This window comes from Coturnix japonica, chromosome 7, assembly GCF_054131305.1.
Source record: "Coturnix japonica strain WE chromosome 7, WE-NBRP24, whole genome shotgun sequence".
Lineage (NCBI taxonomy): Eukaryota > Metazoa > Chordata > Aves > Galliformes > Phasianidae > Coturnix > Coturnix japonica.
The window spans coordinates 11835573-11859918 of record NC_140669.1 but is presented as its reverse complement, the minus strand read 5'-3'; the positions used below and the strand labels follow the sequence as shown (position 1 = coordinate 11859918).

Below are 24346 nucleotides of genomic sequence, written 5' to 3'. Positions count from 1 at the left end.
AGCCAGTATTTCAGTTCTGTCCTTCCCGTGCTTACCAGTGCTGTCTGCTCGTTATCTCTTAAGCTCAGACACACAGTGTATGTCTAAAACCTTCAGCCTAGCCCAGTTTACAAATTCTAGTACAGCTGCAGGTTTTAAGAGTCAGCCAAAATTAATTACGGCAGATTAAGGAGCAGAGCAACGCAGTGCAACGGCCTCTCGTTTCATGCAAGCATCTGATCCAAACCAAGCAATCCCAGCCTCCCACTAAGCTCTTGCTGTCATCTTGTTCCCTATCTCTGCCGTTTTCCTGCTGAGCACCATCATCTGAACACAGTTTATTCAGATGTAGCCACACTCTCACTCAGCAGCTTTACCTTGGCTGAGACATTGTTCAATTGATCAGACCGATCAGGTCCCATGTGCTGCACATGGAGGAAGGATACTCTTGGACCAGAACAGCCATGAACGCAAAAGGGTGAGGTACATGGCAGTGGGCTTTGAATCCCTTCCGTGCTCTAACAACTTGATCAAGGTGGTTAAATCAGAGCGCGCTCCCCCTGAGCCTTATCATTACACCTATTCGGTTGTTCATTTGCTCCTTTCCCCTCCTCCCCACACTACTCCGCAGTAGCCGTTAGTCGCTAAAGAAGCTGAAGGAACAATTAAGTTGCTTCAGAAAAAGCAGACAATTTCCCGCATGCAGTGCTGAGTACCCCGCAGATGTGACTCGAGATGCACACATGCTGTTTTCATGCAAGTGTTCCCAAGGGTCTAGATAAAAATAATAAGGATGAGTGGTTTCAGCAGAAATCAGGTTATTTTTAAGTGGAAGGGCTCTAGGGGGCATTAGCAGGGCTCCCTGAAAATGCCATCAACCTCTTGCGTGGGGGATCCCACAGATTAGTTGTTTGTAATTAAAAAAATTAAGCCTGTACTCAGACAGGGACTGCAGCAGGAAAGCAGCAACGGGGTTACATCAAGTTGGTTTGTTTGTAAAGCATTCGACACCTCTCAAAGGCAGAATGAATGCGATGCCTGTGGGGAGATTCACCCCCAAAAGATACTGGCGGGTCCCAAGGGCTGGGGTTTGACCTGGATGCTACAGTCACTGTGCTTCAGCCAAGGAGAAAACCAGAATGGGAGGACGCCACAGCCAGCCCTCAGCTGACACTGGATGCTGCAGCTTTACTGAAGCACTTGACCTCTGTCCAAAATGAGGGTCCACAAACAGTATTTCTTTCCACTACTCCCATCCTCAATCTATCCCCAGCATCTGCCGTGGCACAAAAGAGGATGGAGGCAGCTGAGCTGGCATTACGCTAAGCAGCTTGCTGAGATGACTGCTGTCTTTTGGCTGTAACAAAGACTGGACGAATGAGGAAGATGTTTTCATTATCTGCACTCACCTGAAACACAACCAGCAGCCAACTTCCACTTTACAAGGTGGCCTGGCAAAGAGTCAAGAAGTGAAATCCAGCAGCAGGTTATAAAGACAAACACAATTAAGTTGGTGATGATCCACCACCTTCTATGAATCGTCAGTATCCAGTGCCATGATCTGCTGTTCTCAGACACGCATCTCTCAGGCATTCGTGCTCTGCCAGTATTTGAAGTTATGCCAATAAAGCATATTTGAATAAGATTCAACCTGATGAAAAGCAAGTTGTTACTTTCAAAGGAGGTTAGTGACCTCATGAATTGAGCTGATGGCTTCGGTCCAGCAGATGACAATCCATTAAATTAAAGGAAAAAAAACCAACCCCCCACTACAACCCTGACTGCCAATAAAGGTGTGAAAGTAAAACGTGGCCCCTCCAGGATGTGCACAATCATCTTTCTGGCAGCTTGAATGGCTGCGGTTTTTTTGCCTTGCCTTTTCATAAAGCAAAAATATTTAGTCTCGGCTGTTTGCAGTGAAACATTTTAGATACGCTAAGCTTACAAAGAGGCGCGTCCCATTTAAACCACACTGAAAACACCTCTTCCTTTCCAGTCATCAACTCTCAGAGAAGAAGAAATATTAAGCCAAAGCCTCGTAAACAGATTTTTTTTTTTTTGTCTGAGTGCAAGATGAGCCTGGGAAAAGCAAAACAATTCATCTACCCCAGAGTGGATTGCAGGGAAAGGTTAAGGAATAATAAAGAAGGATTTAGATCACACCACTTTACACACATTTATAAGGCAGAAATTCAACACTCAGATAACAAACTCGGTTCACTTTTTACTTCCTCTCTCTTTCCCCTCAACCCCTTAAAGATGCCATACCCTTCCATTTGTAAATTACTTTAATTTAAATACTTCCAGGTTAACAAAACATCTTAACTTTGACATGCCCCGAGTTACAAAACAGAAATAAAACCTCTTGACAAAGGGTAGGAAAAAAAATATATCCAAGCCCAAACCCCCTTTTCTAAGCTGGAGTTTATGGTCTGTGAGCTGGCTGCCCTCCAGAGTCTGACACAATGTCTGGAGCACCCAGAGCAGCTGGAATTCATTTTCTTCCTTCAAATCTATGCACTTTCATATGAAGTTGTGTTTTGGCACTGCTGCATTAGAAAGAGTTCAGTGCAAAAAGTCTAACCCCAGCCATGTTTCTTTGCAACCCAACATTTGCTGAGCAAACGACAGAAAAAAAAAAAACAAAACAAAAAAAAAAAAAAAAACAGAAAAAGAGAAGAGGACAAGGAAAAAAAAAAAAGCAAAGCCCTTTCCCTTCTCCCACACATACACACACGACTGTACCAAATGGGTCTATTCATGGCTGCTCATAAAAGGGTCACAAGGAGAAATGTTTGCAGATAAAACCAACACTTTTTTTTTTCTTTTTTTTTCTTTTAAACACACACCATGGAGGCCTCTGGAAGGAGCTGGGAACGTTCGAGCATCAAAGTCCTGCTGCTCCCTTCCACCTCCTGCTAGCGCTGCTCCGTGCAGCCCCACGAGCAGCCCCTCCAGCTGATTGCCAGGGTCCAGACCCCTCGAGCCGCTTCCTTCGAGTCAGAACTGCTGGGAGCCTCAGGTCATGGTGGGTTGGGAGCAGGAGGGAGATGTCCAAGGCGCTCCTGAGTGCCCCCGTCACAAAATTGCACACTGGAGTTTGTGGGAGCCTGTGGCTCGGTCCCCTCTCCATTTGGTCTTTTTCTTCTTCTTCTGGCTTTTCTCTGGGATCTGTTGCCTATTTTAGGAGGGAGGGAGAAAGGGGAATAAGGTGAGGCCAGCAGCCACAAGGCTGGGTCAGACACTTGATTGGGTTATAAGTATATGCACCCCCATACACACATTCCACCAACACACGGGCTCTCAGACCTCACAGCTAACAACCTCTCTTTTCAAGGGAAGGGGAAAGATGCCATACAGAAACACCAAGGCTAAGAGCAGGGATGTACGACCTCAGAAGGCACACTGCCTCCAGCTGCCCTGGGGGACCTGCTCCCTGCCAGAGGGCTACTCAGCTCACCTGGGAAACGGGGATGCTCCAAGAAATGCAACATCAACCATCACCCAGAGAAGCTGTGGATGCTGCATCCCTGGAGGTGCTGAAGGCCAGTTTGGATGGGGCCCTGGGCAGCTTGATCTTAGTGGGTGGCAGCCCTGCCTATGGCAGGGGTTGGCATCAGGTGCTTTTTAACACCCCTTCCAACTCAAGACATTCTATGATTCTATGATTCATTCTACGATTCCATGATACAGGATGCCCTGAGAAATAAACGGTCCTGGAAGGATTTGGTTTTAGTTGGCACTGTCTCCAAGCCACTGATGTGGATGTGGTTTTGTGTTTTTTTATTTTTCCAGAAAAAGAAATGGCATCTGCTGCCAACAAGGTTCTGGCCTCCCACAGAACTTGTGATGAGCTCCACTGCACTGGGAGCAGGATGCGCCCTGTGCCCTCCTCTGTGGCTTGCCCCAGGAGGATTCTGGCTGTAGCCACAGCTGTCAGAAACACGGCTGCCAGCCCACCTGTGCCATGCTGCAACAGTCCTCATCAGTCAGGTGGGCTGTGAGCAACCTCATCTCATCTGCTGTCATGCTGGTGGCTTCTCCCTTCTCATTAAAAGATGAGGCGCTGCTCAGTCATATTGTTTGAAGAGAAACGATAGTGAAACGCTGCGTCAGATCCTCAGTAGGTGCTACACTGATAGTCCTGTGCCATCAGATATATTACCCAATCTTGTCAAGCTGAAATAGTGTCAAAAACTTTACAGGAGCTTTACCCGATCACACCAACCACTCAAGTCAGACCAGCATTGCAAATTCAATAGAAGGCTGTGTAGTTCAAACACCTGACAAGCAGTCTGTGCACTTAAATTCTATTGCAAGACAAACCACGCAGACACAGGCAGCTTCCATTGACTCTGAGCCTAAATAACCAACCTGAGAGCTTGAACAGTTCAAAATCAGCCTCTTTGCTATGCATTGTGAGTATCAAACATATCAGGACCAGAATGAAACAAAGCTGAGGGACAAATCATGTAACGTTCTTGATGCCACAGAGAATTTCCCACGGCTAGCAATAACCCTCACTGTAACTACTTCAGGGAATAAGGCAGATCACCTGTATTTTAGGTTATGAAGTACATTTTCAGTGCTTGAAGTTAGTGCTGTATCATTACAGCGCTCCATCCAGGCTGTGTCTGGAGTCACATTATGCAGAGAAATCAAACAGAGCCTCACCATCTTATTTTTGTTTCTTTTTTTTTTTTTTTTTTTTCCCCAAGAGTAGAATAGATTATGGTAAGAGCTTGCTGTAACAAAAAGTAATATCTAGCCAACTAATGCTGAGTTCCAGAACAGTTGGGAAACAGCTTGGGACATTTCCAACTCTGCTCTGTAGTTTCCAAAGATTTTCTGCCCCCTGCCTTTCAGATATGTGGGAAGAGTGGGCAGTACCATCTGCTTTTGATAGAGGCTGGCTCGAGGCTGTGCTAAGATATTCACAAGTACAGATACGTTGTGAATAAATGTCTCATGGTTTAATTGCCAAGCAAGGCACTTTGACTGCATGGTGGGGAGGAGCATTATTTCAGCTCAGCACCCTCCCAACACATGAAAAATGAAGGCCCAGAAAAACCTGGCAGACAACCCCTGCCAGAAAAACAAATCTTCAGAGAGATTGGAGGTTATCAACGAGATGCTGAGATGTGCACGCAGCTCTTTTCCTGTGAGGCAGCCAGCATTTTGGACAGCAGTACATTGCCAACAGCAATGGGAGTTGGGTTCACCCGGAGAGCAGGCATTTGCCAAAACGAACAAAAGCAGCTCATACCAGAACTGGGAACAAACCTCTGCTGTCTGAGGAGGAAACCTGTGGCTTAGCCATTAGATCATGCTGTTTTTCATACAAAGTGGCTTATTTTTTTCCATTTAGTGAGCAGAAAATGGCAAAACTCACCTATGAGATTTAAAAAAAAAAAAAGCTCTTTAAGTGTAGGGCAACATGAGAGCCTGAGATGAGAAAGCCATAAAAAAACAACACATTACTGGCCCACAGGTTTTAATACTGGCCTTTTAAAGCCAATTGCTGTAGTAAGCTTTGCTTTCTTCAGTGACATTTTTTTTCTGTCATGGTCACAACTAGTTTTCACACTGTCCAGCACTGGTCTCTTACAAAGGTAACATCCTGCTAGTTCATATTCATTCATACGCATGTACAGAACAAGGAAGATTACTAAAACCCAGAAATCAACTACCCCAACTAACCCATCTCACCCTGCCCACACCAGATGTTGTCTCTTGGCTCTCCAACCCAGGACTCCCACACGTCCCACCCACAGGCACCAACTCAGCCAAGTGTTTACTGCTTACCTTATTACCCTTACGAGATCATGGAAAGCCTTGTCAACATTTAGAGGTGGGTCCTTGGCACTAGTTTCTATATACGGAATCTGAAGGAGAGAAGTATATCATGAAAGAGGTAAGTATCAGCTTATATGTTGGAAACAAACCAGTTTCAAAATGAGAAACATTCTACAGGATGGAGAAACGGGGTGTCTAAGATACCAGAGAAGTACCAGTAAACAAAATGTTGTCATGACACTGATATCAACATCTTCATGCTTAAAGAAAGCTGGGATTTGGGGAAGAGTGATCACAAGACTCCGTGCAGCCAGATGTTCTCTCTTCATAGGTTGTGTCTGTAGACACAGCAATTGCTGATGGTGATTGAAAGATGAGCACTTGCCAAAAATTCTCGTTTGCCACATCTTATTAGGACAACAGCATGAATATTTCATGACTAAAATTCCCCTTTGGTGTAAAATGATCTTCTTCAAAGTCTAACAAACAGACGGAGCCTCCTAAGAGCGCTTGTCCAGCACGCTGGCAGATAGATAAAATTGCTCTCTTACAAAGCATTTACATGCACATCCTTTTCCAAAGTGTGTACATGCAAATGGGTGTGACGTGTTGTGCTGTAGTTTCAGTATACTGGCTCATACAGCACTGAGCTTCCTTGGGGAGGGGGAGGGAATGAATCTGCCCTACCAAAACCCCATTGTGCCTTGTTTAGAAACACAAAGTAGTTTGCCATCCAGGTACAGCAAGCTGCCAGAAGGTCTCATGCTTGTTTGCTTTTACCTTTATCTTTTCATTAAGCACCTCCTACTGGAGCTGTTGCCTCCCTCTGGGTATTCAAGACTTCTGGCATTTACAGGTGATTAGCGAAGTATCATGTGATCTACACCAATCCAAGAGCAATTTCTCATTCTCAAGCTAAACTAGTGTGAATAATACAGAGCTAAGAGGGTGGGCAAGATTTATACTGACTTCACAACCCTGTAACTCCATTATCTTTAACAAGTTCATTTCATGTGGGCACCTGGGTAAACTTCCTAACTTCTGGCTGCTTTTTCAGAGGTTGTGCTTTCTTCCCTCATTTTGAACATTCACATTTCTCACTGTTTGCAGACAGCTCATACACATGACTTTGTGACAGCCACAGATTTGCTGTAGCCTGACATGCAGTAGAGCTTCTAGTTCCAGCAACCAACTGACCCTACTCTGAGGGAACTCTGCAGCTACTGCTTCATGGTAGACGAAACGCAATTGCAAATGTGCAATTCTAAGAAAAACACTTCAATTCAGCTCCATATAAGCAGGTAATTCAATTCTGAATGCCTGTAATGGTACTTAAAACAAGCAATTAAACAATTTTACAGACTTACATTATGTTTTGTTGCCATTTCTCTTCCCTGCTCTCTCGTAATTTTCCGTAAATGCATTAGATCAACTTTGTTTGCCACCAAAATCATTGGAAAGGACTCCCTGAAAAAAAAAAAAGAAAACAGTTATTAGCAGGCAACAACACAAAACACTGTCTGTTTCACTTTCTAATACTGACATCAAGCATTTTCAGCTACAGATGTACCATGTAATTATAAAGAAATATAAAGATAAATCATACAAATGTACATCAGCCCCCAGACTGAACTAGTATGCACGCTCATAAAAATTTACTTCAACAACATGCACACATTCACCCTTATTCCACAGGCATTTCAGGAGCTTATTAAGGTGCCATCGTAACGCTGGGTAACGGAGTGAATCCAGCTAAATAAAACCACTACAAAAGGAAATTAATGTAGGCATGGAAGCAAATCTTGAACAGAGAAACAGGACTCTTTTATAACAGTAACATCTCAGTAGCTGTGTGCCTTACAGCTGCTCATCACTGCAAGGTAAAAAGAAAGAAGTCAGAAGAAAGGGTATCAGTTCATGTCCTGGTGGAGAACAGCACAATGCTTATCCACTGAAAGCAGCCATAGGGGAAGAAAAGATAATTGTGGAGCTCACACGTAGGGAGACATCAAACTGGGAAGAAAATGACTGGGGGCAATGGCTTTAATTACCCCAAGACCAGCAGTGGTAGCTGTGAGGAGGCTGGCATGAACCCAGTCTTGCCATACTTCCAGATGCTATTATCTACTATTTTCTGCTTCTCATCATAGAGCGAAAGCATGATGAACAACCATTCTTCTGTACCAAAACCATCTTGCTTGGTATTACTACTCAGTATTCCTTGAACTTTACCAGACATATAAGCGATTGCCTTCAGACACTACAAGGGACGAGCCCTGTGTGAGGCTTTCCCGACAAGGTGTGTGGATCATGGTAAATAAAGGTCTGTGTAGCTCCAGGGATTACATTAAGCCAGATCATGCTATGGGAGGTGCTGGCAGTGTGGCTCCTTCCTGCTCCACCTCCCATAGGAGAGCCTCTACTCCAGCTGCATTACATACAGCAAAGCTGTGCTGCGTGGCCTTTACCCACTGCTACGAAGAAGGAGGTAACTGCCAATAAATGATGCCTACTGCAGCATTATTGTCTTATAGTTAATTTTAAACCCTCCTAAAATGATTCCAGTGATCTCTGCTGTAACAGAGCTGATTTTATTAGAGCAAGGAGCAGCTGGCTGCACTCGCTGCTGCATAAAAGACTTCCCTGGATTTTCAAACAGACTTTCTGTGTCATTTTTCATTGAGACGATAAGGGCTCCATCTTCTCCCTGGCATGCTGCCCACTGCTCTGGCTGGAAATGCACTGTACTGTTCTCTGCATTTTAAATGGATCTTGCAGTTATTGATTCTGATAATGTGGATTTAACATTTACACCTGAGCACTGATACATCTTTACTCTGATTATTCTGGAACAAAACACTTGCTTGGATTATTTGATTCCTTTTGGCTTGTGGCACATTGATAAGAGAAGGATTACGTTTGGACAGCATCTCATTTGCCATGTTTACATCGGGCATAAAACTCTGTGGGGGCTTTGCTGTGAGCTGTGTGATTGCTATTTAAACATGCTGCTACAATTGTAAGCTTTAGCATAATTTAGGTTATGGAAAGAAAAGGGACAGAGGTTTTGAGCAGCAGCCTGCAATTGCTTTAGATTTGGAGTCCTCAAAACTGACTGCTAGATTAAAGCCGGGGCACAGGCCTGGCAGGGTGGTTTACTTAATTCATGCTGTTCAGAAAAGTCACAGCAATAGGAACAATCTCAGAATGAAGTGTTACGCTCCTGGCATTATATACTCCAGCGTGGGGAAACACAAGCAGTTTCATGAGCCTGTTTCACTTCCTGGTTCTCACACGCTGCTGCTTGTTTGTACGGCATAAGGAGGGCTAGAGGTTTCAGTCCAAAGCAAAACAACGAACACTGCATCCTATTTTCACAAAGCTATGTTAGACAAAACCAACATCTGCTTGTGGCAGGTTACAGGAAACACTTTGCTGTCCTCCTCAGCTTTTAGAAACAGGGTGAACTTGCCCTAAGCTAAGCCGGCAGTGAAGGAAACGCCATCATTATCTGGGAGGCAGGCTGAGTGACTGACGTTTTTGTTCATTTAGATGAAATCAAAGGGTGGATTTTCCTCTACTTTCTACTCTCACGGGCTCTGTTCTGGACGCTTTACTGGAAGAGCTGTCAGCTGTGAACCTCACATGATATGCATCCACCCTTCCTGTGGGGAAGTTATTCAGAGCTGTGAAAGGAAGCCAGCAACGAGGTCCGAACCCTCCGGTGGCTCTTCTTGATGACTTCCATAATTAACAGCTATTATGAACGGAAAAGCTAAACGTCTAAAAGCTGCAGACAAATAAGGGCTTAATTCACACTCCACCTAGTGTGAAAGGAATCACCATCTCTTGAACTGGAAAAGGAAGAGGGAGTTATCTGGAAGATAAAGCCCTGGCAGCTTCCTTTAGGTCTGTCAGGATGGATTTGCTCACCATAGTAATCTCCCAGTGCTAATTTCTCCCACATGTACACAGGGAGTGGAGCAGCTGACCAGTCTTGCTTTCCCCCTGCCCCGCTGAGATGTTACATTCATTGAAAACAGTTGTTACACAGCACAATGCGTTAACTGCATTTATCCCCTTTTGAGAAAAATTATTCCTCTCAGCCTGAGCCTTTCAAGATATTTGTTCCCAGGCCTATGCCATGTACAACCTTCTAAGGTTTGTCTGGCATGACCAGGCAGTCTGGCTGGAGCTTCTCCCTTCTAAAATCACTTCACTTCATTACAGGATTCCATCCACCAAACTTTTCTACATGAAAAGCAGCTCAGAAAGTTCATCAGAATGGATATTTATCATCCCACACACAGACCTATAAACCTACACAGAGCACACAAGAAGTTGCCATGAAACAAGCAGGAAGTCTCAGGGACCTGAAGGCCCCCAGCATGGTCTGCAACAGGGCTGGGGAGCTCCAGTGGTGCAGCACCCACCTGTCTTTGACTCTGAGGATCAGCTGGTGGAAACGGTCCACGTGCTCGAAGCTGGCCTTGTCTGTCACGGAGTAGACTATAAGGAAACCATCTCCTGTCCTCATGTACTGCTCCCGCATCGCGCTGAACTCCTCCTGGCCTGCTGTGTCCAGAACTAGGACAAAAGAGAAAGGTTTTTAGTTACTGATTGAAACAATAGCTACTGTGCTTCATGGCCCTTCTACAGCTCACTGGACTTGGTCCTCTTAAAGGCTGAAAGATTCTGTGAAAGCAAGTTGGAGAAAAAAGGTGACAGGGAAGAGGACTATATAAATATTAGTTTCCTTCAAAGTATCAAATACTACCCACGGAACCTGAGAAACTGTTTCTCTGGCAAGATATGGCTCAAAGTATCCCTCAGCCCAACCTTCCAGCCCTCTTCCTTCTCTCACTGATCCCTGCATGGAAAAGCAAAGAGCAAGTAAATAACAATTTAAATGTCAGGGACAACCCAGGGATTGTGGTGAAGTAGAGCTGGGAGATAACCTCGAGTGATGGCTGCATGTGTTTTCCCTTTCTCACTGCCTGGATACTATTTCTACACAATTATGTACTTTCAGAGCGAGATGGTGCAGTCCAGAGGAACTCCCCACATATGTAGCCCTAAGTCACGTTTTTATATTCAGAAGATTGTTATGACAGAAAAGCTGTTTGTGTATCATATATAACAGCCCTGTTTCTGAGCATGGGCTCGCCTTCCAGGTCAGCTAGTAACAATGTCTAGTCGCCTAAGCTCAAATCCTATAAAATACCCAGGCTATGGAAGCAACATAATGCTGTTCCCCAACAGGCAGCCATCAGTTTGCCTACTAGGGTTTCCCATCAGTTATGTCATGAACCACATTTGGAAGAAGTGACACCTGCCTTCTCAGTAAACATCATACACTGAGGCATGGTAGCAATGCCAGTTAGCAGGCTCCCACTTAGTATTGCTGCCACAGCTTCAGCTGGCAGGAGGAGGGTAGGAAGAGTTCAGCAGCTTAAGCTAGCAATACAAGGTGCAAGCTCAAAAAACATTGGCAGATCTGAAGTAGTTGTCCATATGCATCACTGTATCCTAGAGGCAAATGCAGGATCTTTCTGAAGATTAGAAACATTTTCACATCCCAGCCAATTGGGTAGAGTAAGAAAACTCTTTTCACCTGTACAGCTGCAGAGTTAGCATCTACTGCCCACGAGTAACAAGGAAAGCCCTGGGCACTGGTGGATGGAGACAGTGTCAGGTGTGTACTGCTGATAGAGCAGCAGGGCTCAGTGTGAGTTTTTCTAGTCCAAGCAGGCCCACAGTCCTAGGAGGACACTCCCTGCAGGGTAAGTACTCCAGCTGCCCTCATTTCCAGATGAGGCTGAGATAAAGCCCACTTCACTGCCAGCATTACATGCAGAATCAGCACGGATGGCCATGTGGGGACATGCTCAACATGCTGCACAGCACACCACAGTGTGTGTGCTCTGTGTATTGAGGAAAGGCAGCTGTGCTAGAGGAGGTATTTGGCAATGGCAGACCCCTTAAAACTCCTCAGTCTTATTCATTTGCCTCCCACCACTTTGAAAGCCTGAAGGGTAAAAAGAGCTTCCAGGCTCTTACAAAAAGCCCAGGATTGGGGCTTGTTTGCTGAGTAGCAAAAACTTGCTGGATAGGCATGAGTATTCTTTCACAGCTTTTTATCCCACTTCCCTCCCTTAAGTCTAGGAAACAAGGGTCTCAGCTCAAAGGCATCCAGGCTGTTCCTAAGGACCATAGGAAAAAAGAAAAAGAAAACAGGAAGGATGAAGAAAAGAAGATAAAAGGAAGAAAAGAAAAACAAGCCAAAGACACTGCATGCACTGATGAATTTCTACGCCCTGAGCAGAAGAGACTATGGAATAAAGCCAAGACTATGCGGCTGGAATGGAAGAGGAAATCAATCCTTCCTATCCACCCAACCTGTAAGGAGAGGTTGGGCTGCCCTCATCTGACTCTTGAACCAGCTGGAAGCAATGACAGGGCAGGGCTGGGAGCTGACTGCCAGCCCTACATACACTCCCTTCCTTTCTTAGACACACGCACACCCAACCTGTGGAGGAGTAGGACAGCTTCTAGCAGTGGGCTGGGCTCTGCTGCCATTCCTTTCCCTTCCTAATGCTAAACACAAGCAGGGCTGCTGTGTCAGCAGCCACTATTTACAGGGAATTAATTTGCAGCACTCTTGGAAAGGAGAACAAGTCCAGACAGCGCTGAAAATGGCACTTTGGAAACATAGGCAAGAAGACATGCAGAGGTAAAAGTTAATTTCCAATTCATGCAAACTTAAGGGTCACAGGTTTGGCCAGAAGTCATCCCTGCTTCAGTTTTAAGTGTGTTCTTCTTAAAGACAGCCCTCTATATCCTAATGGTTTTCACAATTTGTGTAGTGCAGAAATAAGAGCGGAGAGTGCAATTGGGATCCTTTTGTAGGGAGAACTGGGTCACATCCTGGAAAGCATCAGCTCTGAAAGAGGACCACAGGCAAGCAGCTTTGGCTCCAGAGTAATGCTATGGAATAAACTTGAGGACTATAATATACTAAAATGGGAAAGCAGCCAGCAGAAATCTTGGGGAGGTGAAACTGGGAAGGTAATTTGTCTGGCTTCCCAACAGGGTGAGGAGATTTAGGACTTCAGCTAACATGCTTCCTCTTAAAATCCTCATTTCTGCAAAAAGGATGCCAGGAGACTTAGAAATAATCATAAGTAGAAAAGAATTGTGAGTTCTATTCCCTTGGTACTCTTTAAAATCAGCACTCAGTACTCTGTCTGTCAGTTGCCACCCTGGCAACACATTAAAGCCAAAGTGGAAATAAGGCTGGAGGAAAACACAGCAGGTTTCCCCTGCCTCATTCTTCCAAGAATCGAAATCAAATTCATGCACTGTGCAGTGCAGTGAGGACCTTCCGACAGCAGGCTTGGTTTAGTTCCCACAAACTTCATCAAAGAGGAAGGAAGGAAGGAGAAACCCCAATGAAAACCTATGGGTGAGCAGTGAGAAGCCAACAACTTGAAGTAGGAAGAGACATCCAAAGAAGGCAATGCAAAAGTCTTATTACAGAGCTTTCATGCAAATCGGCTGGAGAATAAACTCAGCGCAATTAGCCTTCAGAGCCCAGCATGAGGACTCTTGCTTTGTGAGTGAAAGGTTGCTAAGCAAAGAGATAGCCTTTTCTGCTTTCCACTGGATGTGACCGCAACTGCTGTAATTAACTCTATGTTAATCCTTAGAGCTTTACATACCATTTTCCTGTGAGTTCTGATGGGTCGGACAAGAGCACAGCTGCTCAGAGAAAGCACATCTGAGTAGATGTAGGAGCCCAGAAAGCCTCAAATAGAAGCACTCAGCGTTTCCTGGTATAGATGTCTTCTGTGTGGCATATCTCCGTAACTGAGAGTGCTCCGAGTGCCAACCACAGATACAGGCATATAAATCTAAGCCAAGGGCAGAGGCATACTGACTATGAAATTTAAGCCATGACACTACTTTTCCCAAAGCCTCCACTGGATTTAGCTCAGATTAAAAAATGGCATTTCCAGCCTTGAGGCAGCTCAAATCTGGTTGTGCACGAGAGTTTCTCTTATCCCACATAGAGGCAACACACACTCCTGTGTCTTTACCTGTACATTGCTGGGCAATAAGGCATATAGATCAAAACAAGAGTTCCTCCAGTGCCTCACTGAAGGAGCCAGTGATGATGAGACAGGCACATTAAAGCACACTAAATCTTTCTTCTATCTTCCATTCAAAAAAATCAAATACTAATGGCATCCACACATTGCTGTGGCCAGACTTGAAAGCAGCTCTGAGAGCACTTTGGCATTCTAGAAAGGTGGTTGTGCACCACACAGCTGAGGGACAGGATATAGTTCTTCATGCCGAGACTGATCTCCTGCTCAGAAAGGCAAGAACTCTGTGCATGACCTGATTTTTGCAAGCAGTCCCTTCAGCGACATACACAGAGTATGTGCAAGCCTTTAAGAGGCTGGATGGATCTGCAAGTAGACAGGAGCCAGGGACAGGAGCAGCAGCAAGAAGTCTGACTCCAGGCCATTTTCTGCCTCTTCAACAACTTAATGCAAAATACAGAAAAAGTCCCTGGAGGAAAGAGCAGAACTAGGAATGTGGCACCGTCAGGGGAATGCTGTCATCGTGAGCTACAGAGCCAGACTCTTCTTGGCACTTCTCTCTGAGTCTCGATTTCCTCTTTGCACAGCAGCTCTGCTTCCAAAGGTGGGGCCAGAGAATCTCCATTCCCAGCTACTCTGCAGCTTGGTAACTCGGGGGGGGGGGGGGAACTTGAACTGACAAAACAAACATAACAGTTTCAGGTTGAAGAAAGCCATGTCCTATCTTCATCCCCCCATCAGCAGTAGTGTGGTATAGGGCAGTCCTCAGGAATATTTGCTTTAGCTAAGGAATTGGTATTTTGGGTGCTAAGCAGACAGGGCAGAGGGGTCCCATAGCTTGTACGTTGTATTCCTGCACCCTAAATCACCCTGCAGAGATATGGAAGGTGCTTGTACCTCGAGCAAGGAAAGGCAAAGTGCTTTGCTTGGTCTCTCTGACTGTCAATGGTCTGCTGAGATACAGCCACATTGCCCCTGGCGTGAGAGCCTTCCACAGGGATAAACATGTGATGGGAAACACTGGGGCTTTCATAAGCCCTTCTTCTGTGCCCTAACTAAATACACAGATGTTATAACATGGAAAACCCAAGTACTTGAATTCTTGCCCTTTCTTTAAGGAAAGAGAAAAGGGGAGCCTTCAGAAGAGAGGCTGCCACATCAATACACAGAATAAAGATGCGAGCCCTTAAAGGAGCTCTTTCTCTAACAAAGGGCAAGTATTCAAAGCCTTGTGTTTTCCATGTTGCAACATCAAAATTTTCCTGGCAGGAAAAAAAAAAAAATCCCTACAACCCAGGACAAAAAACCCTCTTTCAAGGTTGCAAAATCCAAGCAATCAAGGGAGGGAAAAATACTGTACACACAAATAAGAGAATGAAATTATAAACTCTATTTGAATTTTAATTCTGTCAATGACATTACCCAAAGTTTAAAGAAATAAAGCAAGCGAGAGCCGCAAAGCGACCATTCTGCCTGCAAGTCTAAAGCGACCTCTGCTCTCCTTCTGGCCTCGTGGCTGAATTGTTCCCAAGCTTCCCAAACAGAAAAGCAGACAGCCTGTCCTGAGATGACTAGCAGCAAAAACCCTCTGCAAAAAGGAATGCATGGGTGACATGAGTGGAGAGAGCAGAAAGAGAGCCCAGGGAAAAGAACAGTGAAGAACAGTGCTTACTGCTATTCCCACAGGGATGCACACCAGGTCGAACCCAACACAAGGGTACCCAGGGACTGAGACGGGGACTTGTGTAAAGGGGGGGAGGATTGGGTTAGGGTTAGGAAAAAAGAAAAAAGGGAGAACTAAAGACGAGTAGTAGGAAGACAACTTGTAGTAGCCAGTGGGAATTTCATCTTAATGATTCTGGCAGAAGGAAAGAAAAGGAAAAGAGACCACTATCACCCAATACACAGGAACAACTCCTTGTTCTGCTGCTACCAACTGGTGCAGCTCTACCAGCAGCTAATTGTTTAGCTCAATTCATCATCATGCCCAAGCCATCTGCTCATGGCTATCAATTCCTCTCCTCATCACCACCTTTTTACCTGCATGTGGTTTACGAACTACAAGGAATTTGGAACCACTGGGAATTTTTCCTGTATTGATACTCTACTTTTGGTTTCATGCCCAGATGAATAATTCCAGATTGGCACTTCACAGCCACATCAAAAGAATCCTCTGCTAAGTCAGCCTGCACACAGAAAGGAGCATACCAAATCAATGACAGCAACTCAACTGGAGCAACACCTAATCAAAGCAGATTAACCCTGGCCCCCACTTAATTCTGACCTGATGCTTCCATACAGCACCTGCATGCGGCTGCATTTAACCAAGTACATCATCATACTGATTTCAGTATGAGCAGCAGGAAATAAATGAGGATAACACATGCAGAGAAAATCGGAGGCCCTGTTGGAGATGCAGAAATCTAAAAACAAGGGCTAGCCACAAACTGCCTGCATATCTCTTATGCAATTAACTTGCTTTGTCCCACTCTATGGCACTTGTCCTCCAAACACCAAATCAATTGTCCCAGAAAACTGATGTTAAGGCCAAAAATCAAGTATTTCTGCACTCAGCACCCAGTGTACTGCTGGACTCGGTACAGATTGCTCAGTGTTCTGGGAGGCATGAAATTATCATAGATTCTGCTCTCTTAAGAGCACAGAGATACCCACCCATGCCAGAGAGGAAACATGTAAAAGATGAGTTTGAGCTCAGGCTTGTCTCTAAGGTCTAAAATCTGAAATAAAAGCCCATTCCATTGGAAAACAAAAAACCCGAGTCAAACATTTTACCAAGCTGCCAGTTGGTGCTATAGTGCTACCAAATAAATGTGGGTGTAAGTCTTCACAGAGGGAAGCCAGATGCTTTATGCAAACTGAATAGCATAAGGTGGGCATTTTTTAGGTGCATTTTTTAATTTTGTTTTTAATCTACATAACACTAGGGCAGATAGTAAGTGCTGGGGATGCTTTCTATATATATCTATATATATCTTCTAATACTGTTTCCTGTTCTGGAGGTGGGTAGGGTAAGGCAAAACTCTCTGGTGGTTGCCCCCCTTTATCCCCCACAATAAGCTCTGAGGAAAAAAAGAAAACACAACAAAAATCCATCCCCTATAGAGAATTAGCCATAAAACCAACTGGAATGTCTAGAATTCATCATGATGCATCTGCACCCTTCCTATCATGTTTGTCCCTAATTTTACACCATAATTGATTCATGCAGCCACGTGTAACCACAAGAGCAGCAGCTGCCCAAGTATATGAGAATGTCCCAGATCCAAGTCCCATGACACAGAGCTGTGGCAGGAGACACATGTGATAGTCAGTCTTCATGCCCTGTTTCTACTTGGCAGATGGTAAAGGCTAAGCTTCTGCTTGTTGGAAAACAACCTCCTTCCACACTCCCACCCCAGGTCAGATGGTTTTTTCTTGAGTAACAAAAATATATCCAAATGTTCAGTGAAAGATGCCTGAAAGGCTGTTTCAGTCAACACCAACGTATACAGCAGCTGATGCCATAATATTAGAATATGAGGCATACCAGAGAAGATAAAGGTAGCTAATTTTAAAGGGTTGGATTATGGAGTAGAGAGATATAAGTGAAATCCATTCTCTCATGTATAACAGAGTCTTTTTTCTTTTTTCTTTCTTTTTTTTTTTTAATGCAGCACTAGTATTTAAAAAACAAATGTACACAAGTGCATTGTGTGATGGTCAACTGAGATCAGGCATCTCTGATGCAGACAGCACCATGAGACATACTCGCAAGGGAATATTCATGATGTAGATGTCCATCAGTGACCAACTGCTGACACATGTAAAAGAACAAGTGTTGGCAAGATTAAGGTATATTAAAAAACAAAACACAACAGAGTGAGTTAAGGCTGTTCTTTAACACCTTGGAGGTCATTGGGGCCATCAGCACTCAAAAAATTGCATCTGACAAACCCTGAAGAGTACAACTAAGATCTCAACCAGACCAAGTTTATGGCCTTCAGAGTTATGTAACCCTGCATGTTCCACCACTGATGCCAATCTCCTGTTTTTCTGTCCCTGTACACCAAGTTTAGATATGTTAAGACAACGGCGATCTTGAATGCTTTCATGGTAAGCCTGCTGAGGTGGGAGCCTGCTGCAAGCCAGGTTAAACTCGGTTCAACACACGTGGGTAACTAAGGCATAAAATATTTGCTTACTTTATGCAGAACCTAATCATTATATAAAGCCAAACAAAACTTTTAGCTTTTTGACAGCAAGAGTGCCCTTAGTGCTCTGGTCTGTCTTATCCAGCACAAACTGAAAGGTCACAGTTTTAGGTAAAACATGGCTTCTCCCTCACCTGCAGAATTGAGGGGATATGTTCTTTTCTTTTGTGGTTGTAGTCTTAAAAAAAAAATAATAAAACAACAAAAAAAAAGGAAGGCAATTTTTCTTCAGAGAACTGAAACACCTTCTAGACTGCTATGCTGCTTACAATTAAGTGGTATAAGTAACTAGGTATGAGGACATCACGCCTGAAAGATGGAAATTGAAAGATGTTACAATTCTTCTCTGTCAGTGGATGAGAGCTTTGATTAAATGCTCCTTCTAGTTATAACCCTCATTCAGTTGCCTTCTTACCAGTGTTTCCCAGGACATAAGATAGTTACCAGGGATGCCTACCCCAAATATCATTTGCAGCATGGAATAACCATGCAGAGACATAGCCTAGAGCTCCATATTGTGGATTTTCACAGTTGGCAGAGCTGTGAGGTAGTCATTTTTGAAACATAGCCAGCTACAGCAATTCCCTATGCAAACAGCAGACCAGACATGATACTAATGGGAAAGTCCAGAGTTTCTTAGCAGAACAGTACAGCAGTTCAGCATTGCTTATGAGAAGAAAACATAGATTTTAAGTAGAAGTTATATGCTATTTTCTTCCTCATAGCACTGTTGAAGCACATGGCATACTCCCTAAAGCCTCTGTAGCTCAACTCTACTAGAGGAGGTCACCACAGTGGCTCACAGCCCATCCACACAACTCTAACAAATCCTCCTTGGTAAATGCAGAGGATTGAAATAGGTGCCCCTTGGTCATTCTGAAGACTGACAGCATAGGTGCAAGCAGCATGGAAACCACCACTCAAGACAATTAAGTGGTTTTCACACTCGTTCAAGAAACAGCTCTATGCAGAACTGGAACCAATGCAGACAGAAGTAGAAGCTTTTCTGGAGATCAGCTGCAGACCACATGCTGCTGCTCACAGGACAGCTTGTAATAAAATTCCTGGCAGCCCACAGCACAGGAAGAACACAAAAGTACTGTGGAAGATGCTGAGATCTACCTGTCCTCGTGTTCAGCAAGAAAAGAAAGAGGACCACAAAAGTGGCTTGCTCACCATCAAGAATTGCCCACTGCCCGTCTATTTCTGTGTGCTTCAGGTAGGAGTCTTCAATAGTTGGGTCATAGTCTGGCACAAAAATCTTCTGGAAAAACTGAATGGTGAGAGCGCTCTTCCCCACGCCGCCATCTCCAACCACCACCAGCTTGTACGTGGGAAGGTTTTCGCTGGGAACAGCGCTGGTAGCCATGCTGCCACTGTGCTAAACCTGCTGGAGAAAGAAACCATCTCTGATTACTTGTTAGTGAAAAAGAAGAGCAACGTGCACCAGGCAACTCTGACCCAATGCCTAAGAAGTGAGGAAGAGCTCTATGGCTGGCATAGATGTGACAGCATTCAAAGTCCTTCTGTCCCACATCACAGCACAGCGCATGCCCTCCCAACAGCTCCATCACATCCTAGGCCCATCACTTCCATGGGCAGACAGCACCATGGCTGTAGCTCATTTGCACAGGCCCCAATCTACAACTCTGGCTAATTGTCACCAAATAATGTCCTGCTGGCACACAAGAACACACTTAACTGTTTTCCTCTCTCTCAGCCTTGAGTCTGAGAATGAAGAAATTCACACAGAGGGCAGCACGCCAGGAACTATGGGCTCTTTTGGAAAAAAACTGCCCCAGCAGGAAAGCTGGTTTTGTGGCTGCAACACAGCCATGGGAGACAAGAGACAAACAAATTCACTGCGCACAACTGGACAACAGGACATATGGGTGTGAAGAGGCTGTGCTGGAGGGAATGCTTCACACTGCTATCAACCATCAGCATCCTGACTGGTATCCACATTAAGCTACCCAAAGCTTGTTGTGGGGGTCTTATCAACTGTAGGGATTTTCCCCAACTAAGAGCACTTCCTAGCTTTGTTGGGAATCTTGGCTGGCAATGCTGCTCACAGCAGCAGGGTTGGAACTAGATGATCTTGAAAATTTCTTCCAACCTAAGCCATTCTATGAATATGACCCTCCAAGTTTAGTCTTAGCTTTTTCTTGTCCTGCTCTCCCAAACCACTATTTCAGTTTATAGCACATTACTGAATCATAAAGGCACTTCTCACTTGCAGTGCTTGAGAGTCCTGCATTTCTTATCGTATAGCAAAGAACCTACCCTTTGACAAAGGGCTTTTCACAGCTCTGCTAACCAGCTTCTCCCCCCCCCTATACACCCACTTTCCCATGCATGCGGGCAAACACATGAAAGGAGGCAAAATAAAATCAGATGTGAATATTCAAATTTAAGTTTGTTTTACTTATGGGAAAAAGATTCTCAGGCCAAAGCAGCCTGTGGAATCCAAGCTGTAACCAAAAATTTATCTCCTGAAATATTTGGTGTCAGCAACTGACCCCAAAGTGTGCTGTTCAAGTCATAGCCATGCTCAAAGACAACGTAAAGATAATGCGAATGATTCACCATACTGTGTATATGCATTTTTCCCTGCATGCAGGCATGAGAACAAGGTTTATTTGCTACGTCTTGCCTCTGACCACCACACTATGATCCAGCCACAACCAGCAGGACACAGTTCTCGGAGCTCTGATCCTGGCTACAGTCACAGCTCAAAGCCAAAAGAGAAAAATCCTCCATGTTTTTGTTTTTAATGAGGGAGTCTTCTCTCCTCCTTTCACCCCAACACTACATTACGTATGATAAGGTACAGCTTGTGTTGGGGATGCTTCTGAAAATACAGAAATAACTTGCCATATGCATAAGCTACATGTTGTACAAGTTGAGTGTATTGACCACTAACCAGGGCTATGAAATAGATGACTTCTTGGGCTAAATGTATAGGAACCATTCTAAATTTTCCTCTAAAAACAAAGCTGTGTTGAACAGAAAAGGGTTTATCACAGAGGTGAGATTGCTAGGACTGGCGGGAACTGCAAAGACTTCTTGTCAAACAGTTGACACAAGCCAACATGTTAAGAGTAAGGAGAAACATGACCAAGCCAGCTTGCATCTGAACTGTATGGAGAAATTCTTGAGAACAGCATTTCCACCCTTATCAACAGCAGCTGGATGGGGAGAAGGGGATGAAGCACAGTTCTGCTCTCACCCACTTTGATTTCAGCTCCTCAGTACAATCCTGAGGGAGAGTTTCTTATCTCTGTTCTACTGAGAATAAGCAACTTTTCCTCATGTTTACAAGATCACACTATCAACAGGCCACATGCTTGGTTTGCAGGAATCTCCCAATTTCAACCAGCTCTCTCATGTTGGCTTGTAAGATCAAGCTTTATTTCAGCATTATCATCCTAGAGTCAGAAGATCCTTAGAGGCTCCTTAGAACTAAGGCTCTGTCTAAAAGCTGTCCTCAATCACTTCCCAACACATTTGACAACAATTTCTTTTTGCTTTGCCTGTGGCCGCAGCTTCACCCTGGCTTTATTTACACTGGAGTGCCCAGGAGTCAGCCACCCTGTGCGCCTCCGATGTGCTGTATGAAAGACCAATTGTTGCTCACAATGCAGAGGACAGGACACAGATGTGAAAACCACACTTGGTTTGTGCACTGTTTTGACCTCCTCACAAAACCGCAAGCTACTGCTCAGCAGAGAAGAATTACGTTTCCACCAGCATTTAGTACCAGCCCCTTTAACTGCCTCCTAAGAAGCCTTGAGCTTATCTTGCATGGAACACTTCCCAAAGTACTAAGATAATATTTAGCCCATCATACAAACGGGCTGTCCAACACTCAAAAGGGGCAAATCAGTGTTTACTTGCAGCTACTATGTTATACTCTAAGTTACAGTCTGAGCAACAAACAGCCTGCAGAGAACCAACCAGAATATAACTAGGAAAATAAAATTAAAAATAAGGCACTGTAGGCTGGTTTGTTGAGTACAAAAGCTGCATTTAGGTGATGTCAGCATGAATGGACAAAACCTTCTATCCGAGTGTCAAAAAGCAGCACACGAGTGTTTCTACTGTGTCAGCATCCACCAGCAGCAGCGGGGCCCCAGCGTGCTGCCTAGATGTGCCATCCTCAGCACACTGCTGAAGGTCCCTGGGGCAACGACAGTCAAACTGCCCAAATCACTGGAGTATTTCCTAAGGAGTGTCCTTGTGCACTCTAGACATGAATTGTCTTTTGGGTTCAAAGCCAGACAGTCACATGTTTTTGCAGACACCAGACGTGTTCATGAATAAGTTTCCATCTCAGAAAAGAAAGCAGCGCTCCCAAACCTACCAGCACATAATGCAAACCTCCAAAATCCAAGTACTTCCACCTCTCTACACCTCCACCTGCCTTGACAATCAAAGCAAGAAGACGGATCATGCCTTGATGAGATTATCATCTCAACCATCCAATAAATCAACCCTTGAAAACAACATATGTCACCTCCTGGAAAGCATTCACCACTTACAAAGGTGCACAGAGCTTCACGCTGGCTGGTTACATCGCCATGGGCAAGTGCACAAGAGTCGGGCTGATTTTCATATGTTTTTGGCAGGAGTACTGACACAGCCTTTCTCAGAAGGGAGCAAGGAGGAATGCATTTGCAGTAGATTTGATCAAGAAAAAACTAAACAGACGCTTTTTTATCTATTGTCTGAATACAAAGCAGCATGTGGTAATACGCTAATAAGCTGTGATGATTATCATCTTAACAATTTATACAGCTGTTTATTTTGAAGGAGCCAAGAGAACGATGCATACCCTACACAGACACACACTGGCAAAGCTCTGTTTAAGTCGCTGGATGGAGGCGGATTTATGCAGCTCCCCCTCACACATGTTGGTAAGATCTGGGTCCTGACAGTACAAACTCCCTAATACTGAGACAGAGACACGGCCACTTCTAGGAGAGATGGCAAGGAGGAAGAGAAACAGTGGCCCACAGTGCCACTGATGTTGAGCACTCCTCGGCAAGAAGGATTCCAGGTACAGAAGCAGAATGAATGGAGTAAAATCCCATTTATCATGGGTGGAGTGGAAGGGGCTGAGATATACATAAATGCTGATAATGGAGAAATTCAGCTTAGCTAATGCAACCAATGGGTCACCAGACCATAGATGTGGTGCACATCACCATGGGGAAACTTGCCCTGAGTATAAGCAGGGCAGATATCAGCTTGTGTAAGCCATTATAACTCATGCTGATTGGAGCAGAGGTGGGGCACTGTGCCATAACAGGGAGATCTGCCCCAGATATGTGACAGTTAATGTATGAGCACTCCCGTCCCTGGCTCCAGCTCCACTCTCCCAGAGGCAGAGCTCCCAGGGCAAAGCCATCACCTCAGGTAAAGAGCTCAGAATTAAGCTCTGGATTCACAGCTGAGGTTACAGCAATTAAAGGCATCAGCTCCCTGACAGAAAAGCCTGGCATGACAGTGATTTCTGGTCTCCATGGCAACACATGACAAATTGCTTAATTCTGTTATGAAACCTCAAGAAAGCTGCAGTGGGGTCTGTGTGGGAGCAACCAGCTCCCTCCTCCTCACTACCACTCTCCAAAAATGACAACTTTAGGGAGCTGCTAGAGCAATAGGCCAAGATTTAGCTTATGCACACTTATTTATGCTGACCAGCCCGTCCTCAAGCAAATTTGCCATTGCTTGTTTGCTCCGGTCCATGGATTGTTTTTCACATATGCCCTGCCAGAGTTCTGCATACCTGGGGACACCAGCCTCACCTGAGGCCAAGGAAGCCACCAATGCTGCCAACTACTCCTACAGTTGCCATTAATAACTCTTCCCCTAGCCACAGCTCAGTCGCTTACACCCTTTTACCCAGTTGCTTTGCAAGCATTAGCAGCTCCCTGCAATACCTCCAGGGCTGAAACTCTGCAAGATCTGAACACTTCCCTCTCTGTTCTTCTTGCAGGCGGCTGGCTGCAGCCACACCGCTGCCATGACACACCCAAAGATGTTAGCCAGGTACCAAAATAGTGCAGCTTTGCATCTTGGAGGTAATCCCTTGGACTAAAAGCTACTGAAAACCCCTTAAACTTGGGATGTGTGCTTTGTGGAGGGAGCTGTCTCCCTAGTCATGCTGAGCAAACTTCAGGAATTTCTCCCTTGAGTTGGCATGACTGCCTTTCAAGCCTAGAAGAACCAAAGGACCTGCAGGTGTAT

The 24346-nt window shown here is 44.8% G+C and overlaps 1 protein-coding gene across 9 annotated transcripts in view; it reads right to left on the bottom strand.

Annotated features, from left to right (window-relative positions):
- Window positions 1–2249: 2249 nt before the first annotated feature.
- Window positions 2250–24346, bottom strand: part of MRAS (muscle RAS oncogene homolog) — a 35307-nt gene continuing 13210 nt past the window's right edge. For 4 of the 9 annotated variants that reach the window (XM_085553220.1, XM_085553222.1, XM_015868831.3 and 1 more), the window contains exons 2-6: window positions 19271–19481; window positions 10209–10362; window positions 7143–7242; window positions 5785–5864; window positions 2250–3157 (exon numbers count right to left, since the gene is read on the bottom strand). In XM_085553220.1, coding sequence (XP_085409346.1) covers window positions 3058–3157; window positions 5785–5864; window positions 7143–7242; window positions 10209–10362; window positions 19271–19463 — 627 coding nt within the window. In that variant the 5' untranslated portion in view covers window positions 19464–19481 and the 3' untranslated portion in view covers window positions 2250–3057. Of the gene's footprint in view, window positions 3158–5780; window positions 5865–7142; window positions 7243–10208; window positions 10363–19270; window positions 19485–24346 lie in introns of those variants that run through there. The other 5 variants (XM_015868833.3, XM_015868832.3, XM_015868829.3 and 2 more) reach the window with 2 other exon arrangements.